The following is an 8,934-nucleotide window of genomic DNA, read 5'->3' as shown; positions in this document are numbered from 1 at the left end:
CCAATAAAAAGTAACTGATTGGTGCTCTCAGCACAGTGTTTTTTACTGTAGCTTCCTCCGACCTGGTCAAGCATTAACGGCAAATGTCTACTGTGCCGAACTCCGAACAATGACAGCAAAACTCGCAGTGACGCAGCCACGACTCATAAATCGATCTTCACCATTATTGCTCCATGATAACGCGAGACCTTATACAGCACGAGAAACCGTTTTAACTCTACAGGAACTGCAATTAAAAACCATTCTACACCCTCCGTATTCACCAGACCTTGCTCCAACGGACTACCGTTTTTTTCGTGATTTGGACAATTTTCTACGTGATAAAAAGTTTTCTTTCCAGGAGGCAGTACAAAATGCTTTCACACAGTTTGTGGAATTTAGATCACCAGAGTTCTATTACAAAGGCATAAATGAATTACCTATTAGATGGTAGTAATGTATAAATAATAATGGTAGATATTTTGGTTAAATGAAAAAAAAAACGAATTAAAATTTTTAAGTACAAATCGGCAATTTCATACTTTGACCCCTGATATCACACGGTGAATGACCATACTTAAAACACGACATTGTACAATGTTTGTATTGTCTACCCTTCAAACTGGAACGCATGACAGCTTCGAAGTAGACATAATCACGGTATTAAGACAAACTCCTACGCCCATACAATATGCCATTAATAAATACCATTAATAAAATGTACTAAACATTTTAGTTACATTATTTAAAAGGTTTTGTACAATAGAAAAAGAACAACAATACATTGAAAAGCATTTTTACACTGACGCAGTTATGGTATGTTATGAATTATATGAAGCGTATTTTAATAAGCATTCATAGTTAAAATTCATGTCTATAATTTGGTGCGTTCAATAATTTATTTTCAAGTATTTTATGTTTCAAATCTAAATTCCTTGACTTCTTCCTCTCATTTTCCATTTGGAGTTCAAGTAATACTTTCCTACATAATATCTCGGACATCATTAATTCTTCTATGCATTTGTTTGTTTTGTTTGACGTTAGTGTTTCATCATTAGTTTGTTCCTGTAAGTAAAAAATATTATTGGAACAGAGACAGACAGCCGATCGGTAATAACAGTCTGTTTCTTTTAGTTCTAGTCATTATTATTACCTATGGAGGGGTTTGAAAATATTCTGTAAATTTTCATGTATGCGATGTATATTTATTATATTATTATATTATATCGATACATACTATATTATTAAAATCTAATGACTAAAATCAAAATATTTTGTGATTTTTCTGTTATAGTTGTTGCAAAGTACGAGCGCGCGTGGCCTTTATTTGTAGTTGTAATCGTAAATACACATTTTCGTTAGTGTGTGTATCTGACGGAGCGGTCAGTAGCGAGTGAGCCATCGCTCGAGTCACTTGTACTTATTGTTTCCACGTTGCTCTTGTTCACGAAGTACGGTCAGCATGTAAAATCTTAAAAGTGAAAGAAAACGCAAAGTAATTAATGTCAAGGTAAGACTTTTTTAAATTTTCAACTTGTGCCCAGATATTGATGTAGTAACTAATTTGTAACGCATACATTTATAGACTTAAAAAAACCATTCCCACACCGGAGGGAATGCAAAGGTACATTTTAGATTCGGTAAAGTTCGGTTCGTGGAACGCGTTTGGTATTTTAAATTTTTTGCTCGAAAACTATAAGTCGTATCAAAAAAGTTTAAAAACAAATGTTTAAGAAAAATACTTATCAATTAAAACATATTTATTTATTGTTTCCAGGGACGTGTCATTGTTACCCGCGTGTACCGCTTACTTCAAGAAGAGTATAGTTTTATGAAAGCGAACAATGTGGATAATGGTGATTTGAGTCCTTTGGCTAATATACGGAAACGTACAACTAAATCTATAGGGATCAGTGAACGAACTGTAATTGCAATTTTAAAAGAAGAAAAAGAGCTGCCATCTTCTTCTGTTAGTTTTACTTCACCTATGAATAAAACTACGTAGGTAAGAGATAAATATTAAATTTGATTTAGACAAAATAATCAAAAAAAAGTGCAAATTTTCCAAAAATAACAAAATGTGCAAAATTTCCATATTGTGGAAATATCAACATTGGCAAATTTGCGATCAATTTCAAAGAAAAGATTGGTTTTCATGGGTGCTTAAACACATTACGTTCGATAATAAATAAATTAGGCTACAAATGGAGAGAAATTGGGAACAACAGAGAAGCATTACAAAAAAGACATGAATTTCAACTATGACGTTTAAATTTTTTTAAAGATTTTTTTGTTTGTTATTAGTTGTTTGTTGTTAGTTTTTATTTTGTGTAGAGTACTGTTTATGATTACATTTCGTTTGTGTTTATTTTAATTTTCTACCTGTAAGTAACTATTATTACTAATGTAAATTAGTAGCTACTTTAACAATTTTGTTTATTTTTTATTAAGACCACTCCAATAAAGCAATTAAAAATACTTAAAATATCAAAATGGGTGAAATCCATAACTTGAATTAATGATTTTTTGTTTGCAAACCGTACTTGCTCTTACGTCTACATTGACATGTATACAGATTGGTCACTCACACAAATAAGGGCGGCGCGCAGTCTTACTTTGCAACAACTATATGTGATGTACATTTATTATATGTACCGAAGCATACCACCATACACCTTTAATGGTCAACTTGAGTAAACCAATAGGTCCTAACAATATCAGTCCAGTTACTAATTAGTAATTTAAAAGGCCGAAAGCTCTTATGCCAGCTTAGAAAATGAGAAAAAGAAAAAGATCCTATTTAAAAACTACAGAAAGATTAAAGATACGTACGATCTTCTTAGGCTCTTCTAAATGTTGAACTTCGATGACCTGTAGAAAATAATATCAATTAATCTACGAGTTTGCATAAATGATGATAAATTCTGATAAGCTATAGATATAATAGAGAGGCAATAGATAATAGAAAGAAGCTACAATCTAAAAACAACAAAGTTTTTTTTTATTTCTGTATTGTTGTACTTGTGTAGAGATTTTTACTTCATTTGCCCAGAAAGACCTTTGAATAATAAATATCTTGTTCTTTAAGTCGTATCTGGAGTCCTGTGCACTACCTCCCAGAAGCCTCTTCGCTTTAATATTGCGCCATCGTCGGCGTGTGGCAACATGGTATCAGGGTCGCTATCACTAACTTTTTAAAGGTACTGGAGTGCATGCTTATAGTTATTTTTTTCAAAAATCTCAGTTTAAGTTGATGCGCGAATAGTGCGTCTATATATAATGTACCCTTCCATATTGACACGCAATGTAATACAATATATAACCAGCTGTTGCGCGATAACGATGAACTCGGAGACGCGCGCGATTTTTGCATTACCCTTTCACAATATACTTATTCTGGCCACAAATACTGTTACAATTAAAAATAAAAATAAATCTATTGCAAATAACATTTATTACTTTTACAGTGTGTTAGTTTAATACATAAATACAAAACAATTTAAAGTATAACAAGCTTATTCGAAGTGGTCCCCATTGGCTGCAATACAGTCCTTTAAACGTTGAGGCCAGTTATCAATAGAAGCACGCACTCTTTCCATGAGAACATTTTTCACTGCCAATCGTACGGATTGTTTTAGGGACTCAAAATTATCATGGCGTTTAGAGCAAGCCGTACTCTCTAAAACTGACCATAAATCATAATCCAGCGGATTAAGATCGGGACTAGACGACGGCCAGTCTTCAACTCTGATGAAGTCCGAAACGTTCGTTTCCAACCAAGACTGCGTAGACCGAGCTTTATGACCTGGCGCCAAGACTTGCTGGAAGGACCATTCTTGATTATGTATATATTTTTCATGGTGTTGTTAAGGGGCTTCACTACCTTCTCAAGAATGGTATCTTGATACACTTGTGCCGATGTTTTGATACCTTTTTCACAAAAGTATGGCTTAGTCACTCCTTCATAGCTAATACCCCACCAAATCATCACTGAAGTCGGATAGTGCCCACGTTGTACTCTGTCGACTAATTGGGAAGCTTCCTTAGAGCTTTGAGCATAAATACGGTCATTTTGTTTGTTAAAATGTTGCTTAATTGTAAAAAAATTCTCACCCGTAAACAAAAATTTTCTATGACCTCCCTTTGCGTACCGCTTCAGTAGTTGTTTCAATTTTACCACCCTATTCTCTTTTAAATTAATTATCAGTTAAGAAATGAGCAGTACGTCTCTTATAGGCCGCAAGTCCTAAGTCATCTTTTAAAATACGCGACATGGTTCTAGGTGCTATCTTCATCTCCCGAGATAAAATCTTTTGCTTTCGGACAGGATTTCTTCGAATTCTTTCCCTTACTGCTTTGACCACCTTTTTGTACGAACACTACGTAGACGGCCAGATCTTTTTCTGTCACAAACAGAGGAGGTCTCATTGCACCTATTAATAGCCCGGTACACAAACATTTTACTAATACCAAGCGTATGGAGAGTTTTAAAAATTGCATTTGGCTCCATACCTACTTTGTGTAATGCAATCACAGCGATTGGGTTCTCTTTATCACCCCACTCCATTTTAATATCGCAAAATATTGTACAATGTATTGGCGCCAAAATGAGAAAACTCAATGAGCAATCTTAGAAAAATGACAGATTCCAAATTCAAATGTAATATTTTGTTTATTTTTAATTGTAACATTATTTATGGCCAGACTAAGTATTAACCTACTAAAAAGAAAAATATTTTGTCGTTTGAACTCGTCATTTCAGACTGACTTTACAATTTTTCTTTTTATATGTCTACAATAAATACCAAATAAAATAGGAAGTGAAAAAGATTCATAAAAACCTCTATTCTTACACAAAGTTGATACAGGTACCACGACTATCCCATTCCGTCCGCTACCTATAAGCGACCACTTACACTAATAAGAACAACTAATTAAAGTACAGTGAGATTAACATTAATTAGCTCAAACTAATAAAAGTCTTCACTAGAGGCCCTAATTGTGCCTTCACAGTTGGCTCCTCACAATCACTTGTTTAGTTTCCAAAAGTTGCTTTAATGAGCTCACAGCTAGGCAATTATAATTAATGCTTCTGAGTAATTACAGTTTTGATTGCTGTAAATGCAATTTGTAAGCGAGCATTCTTGTTTCAGTCTCAAACCCGGTCACCGTCCTCGCCGAACCCGTCACTTGCGACGAAGGCTCGACGAGTAAATTAACCCATAGACACAGCCCACTAAGTTTTTTGCCAGATCTTCTCAGTGGGTTGCGTTTCTGATCCGGCGGTAGATTCTGCGAAGCATTACTCTTGCTAGGGCCAGTGATAGCAACACTTCCGGTTTGAGCCCCGTGAGCTCACCTACACGTTAGGGTGAAGCTGAAATAGCCTCTGAAGGCTATCAGCATAGGTAGGGAAAAAAAAGCTTGAAACTACTCACGGTAGCCAGGTCGGGAAATACTTTGGTATCGCGAGGCGGCTTGTCGTTCTGTGAAATTTATAAAGTGCTATTTTTCAAGCCCTTGCACCAAAAAAGTGGTTGGTTAAAATGGTTAGTGCAAATAAAAAATCATAGTAATTATGTATCGCATACAGAAATTTCATAAAAACTTTTTAGGCTAGCGAAAAGCAACATCTCGATCAATATAATAATATAGCGTGTGTTTTATCTTTGTTACATAAGCATCAAAAAGTTCTCCACGAAAAGAAAAAACCTGGGGCATTATAGTGGACGTATGACAAAATTTATAATACCATTTTCAGAAATCTTCTACCAAATACGAGGGTTTTTAATTAGAAGATGAAAAAAATGTACCGGCATGCTATTTGAGTCACAGTCCGAGCTATCAATATATCTATTTGATACGCATAAAGTGACGTCATCTTGAGGGGTATCGTTCTCTGGATTATTAGGGATATTTTTTGATGAAGTATCCATATCACTAGTTTTGTGTTTTCTATTATACATTTTTAAGAAAGCCCATTGCGCTTTCAATTGTGCTACCGTTCTAGGCTTGCCTTTACAGGCGGAATTAAATCTGAAATAAATTCTCATTGTGATTATTTTTGGCAAACGCTATCTAGTTTCACTTTATTTTAAATAATTACGTAGACAAACGATTTCTGTAGCGATGAAATAACATCGTGTAATAAATACAATTTTAACAATTTTGTTTTTTTTACGGTTGTCGTTGTGTCCACTTTCAGTTTTTCAAATATATTTTTTTTTATTTTATATTTTTGCCCATATATATATTTTAGTTGTTTTTTTATTACACGATGTTATTTATTTATCGTATGAGTCGTTTTTGAACACATTTGCAGTATAATATTATTTTATCTTAAAAAAATCGATATCTGCATACGGAACTTGAAAACCGGGATAATCGCAATGTTTGATGCTAGTGCAGGGCTAGTGTTAAGCAATGGGATTATTCCTGTGTCCTTAGTCTTTAGCCACTACGACCTACGTCGTTCTGATTGAAAAGTTTCATTAGCTGTGGCTATACTAGCTACCATTAGCTGATACTATACTAGTCTGATTGGAAAGTTTTATTAACTGATACTATATACTATAAATACTAGTTCGTATTTATATCCAAAGGTCGTCAATGATATTTATGCATAGAAAATCATACGGATAAATCACATGCGATCCTCTGGCCGAAAATTAGGATTTTCAGCACTTCGGAAACAAGAGACTGATATAAATACTATAATAGTTATATGTTAAAGCTTATGTATATATGTATAAAACACCCAAGCAAATGGTTTACAAAAGTATTTAAAAATATATTTAACTTACCTAAATTGTAGATCTTCCCATGATTTCTGTTTGTTTCTATTTGATATGTTATCAGTATTTTTGTTTTCGATGTACCGTAGATTTCCTCTGACTAGTTCTTTTAATAAACACTGTAGGGAAGAATAGCATGTTGTATTTTTAGTTAAAATCTCATGTTTAGTGGCAAAACTTTGGGTTGTTCAGTCTTTTCATTTGCATTACGTGATTGGGACGTTCCATTTGTCTCACTGATCGCTAAAGGTCGTCGCTTTATGACAGGACATTATTAATGTGCATTATACTTTACTGGTGATAGGCGTCCTACCGTCAGTCCGTACGAGTAGGTACCACCACCGTGCCTATTTCTACTGGGAAGCAGTAATGCGTTTCGGTTTGAGAGAGAGAGAGAGAGTATTCTTTATTGTACACCAAAAAACAAATAAACAGTGCGATACATTGAAAACAAAAAAGTACAATTGGCGGTCTTATCGCTAAGAGCGATCTTTGAAGGGTGGGGCAGCCGTTATACTGTATTGAGACGTTAGAACTCATATCACAAGGTGGGTGACGGCATCTACGTTGTAGATATCTATGGGCTCCAGCAACCACTTAACATCAGGCGGACCGTGAGCTCGTTCACCCATTTAAGCAATAAAAAAGAATCGTAAAACATTATTTTTGTATTACGATTAATTGTTAACGTATATTATGACCGTAAGGTCTATAAATAGTTCCGAAGCAAAATGGGAATAATTTCTTACATAAAGTAAGCCAACATTCATTTATCTTTTTTACTGTTTTAGAAGAAGATTTCTAAGTAAATGAGGGCGTGTGCTTAAGACATAGTCTAAGCTTGAAATGTTCCGAGTAAAAAGATTAGAATACAGAAAAAAGTAAGAACATAATAAAAAATAAATTAAATTATATAAATTGGACATTTCATGCAGCCGTTATATAATATAATTGAGACTTCCACTTCTTATCTCAAGGTAGGTGTATTCATGTTAAGAATTCGATGTATTCGATGATCTCTGGACGTCAAATGGGCTGGAGTTCATTAACCTAACTACGGAATTTAAAAAGACCTAAAGAGTTCATTCACGACAACGGCAATCATATTATTATGGCTATGATCCTGGCATTTCTAGTACTCATGAGTGACTATAGCCATTTACCATCAGGTAGGCCGTTAGCCGATATTTTTCAACAGCGGCCATAAGAAATGTGAGCTTTATATACAGCTCGTGTTAAGTAATATAATATTAAATATTGATACGCGCATTAATTCCTGCCCACTGAGTTTCTCGCCGGATCTTCTCAGTGGGACGCGTTTCCGATCCTGTGGTAGATTCTGCGAAGCATTGCTCTTGCTAGGGCCAGTGTTAGCAACACTCCGGTTTGAGCCCCGTGAGCTCACCTACATATTAGAGTGAAGCTGAAATAGCCTCTCAAGGCTATCAGCATAGGGAGGGGAAAAAAGTCACGATAGTGGCAAACTAGATGTGCATGCATTTTAAGTGTAGCCTTTAGAGGTTTTAAGAGGCGCAGGACCGAAAACCACCAACACGTGTTAGCTTAGTAACAAAAAGTAACATAAAAGGTAAAAATAAATAAAATTAACTTTATCCTCTGCAATCCAATTCTCGCTTCTTTGTCTCTTCTTATTATTTAAATTAAACTCCATTATTATAGATCGTATTAAAAAGTCGTGTTTGACAATTTTGACGTAAGGTTTGTTCATTATTTTTTGTAAAAATATGTTGTCAAACCCGCTAATAACAGCTTTTTAGCTTTTGAATTCACTAATTATTTTGGTTAAAAGAGTTTGTCATGAATTTTTAATTATTTCAGACACAATAAAAATTACGTATTTAATAAGCATAAAATATATAAATTATAATGTAATTATGTAATTTACGAACCAGTTGATGGATTTATTCGTGTTTAAGCATAGTAAGGTACAAAAAATTACTGTGAGACAGGTTTAACTAAAAATATAAACACGAGAAAAAAAAACAAAAAAACTCTTTTGTTGGTTTTCTTCGACAGCATATCTCAAAGTGAGTAGGTAGTTATGTGTGTGGGCCGTCCCAGGACGACATTGAGCACGTTCATTTTATCTAAAAATAAGAGAAAAAAAAACAAGTAACCCACGCGATACCAACAGAAGTTT

At 34.4% G+C, this 8,934-nt stretch overlaps 1 protein-coding gene across 1 annotated transcript; it reads right to left on the bottom strand.

Annotated features, from left to right (window-relative positions):
* Nucleotides 1-840: 840 nt before the first annotated feature.
* LOC114252723 (uncharacterized) lies at nt 841-8,502 on the bottom strand. Its single transcript, XM_028187315.2, has 6 exons — nt 8,383-8,502; nt 6,783-6,892; nt 5,793-6,015; nt 5,418-5,465; nt 2,812-2,850; nt 841-1,044 (listed from the first exon to the last, which is right to left on the bottom strand). The coding sequence occupies exons 1-6, from the start codon at nt 8,500-8,502 to the stop codon at nt 841-843; spliced, it is 744 nt and encodes a 247-aa protein (XP_028043116.2).
* Between the last annotated feature and the right edge of the window lie 432 nt (nt 8,503-8,934).

The sequence above is a fragment of the Bombyx mandarina genome, chromosome 01 (genome assembly GCF_030267445.1).
Source record: "Bombyx mandarina strain Sakado chromosome 01, ASM3026744v2".
Lineage (NCBI taxonomy): Eukaryota > Metazoa > Arthropoda > Insecta > Lepidoptera > Bombycidae > Bombyx > Bombyx mandarina.
Note: the sequence above shows the minus strand (reverse complement) of the source record. Positions and strands in the feature narration are given on the sequence as shown.

Bases quoted from the DNA above. Each gene is read 5' to 3' on its own strand.
- LOC114252723 (XM_028187315.2), bottom strand. From the start codon at position 8,502: ATGAACAAACCTTACGTCAAAATTGTCAAACACGACTTTTTAATACGA. The intron at 6,893-8,382 runs GTTAATTTTATT...TCTTCCCTACAG, and splicing joins ATTGGATTGCAGAGGATAAA to TGTTTATTAAAAGAACTAGT. The intron at 2,851-5,417 runs GTGAGTAGTTTC...TATTTTCTACAG, and splicing joins TATTTCCCGACCTGGCTACC to GTCATCGAAGTTCAACATTT.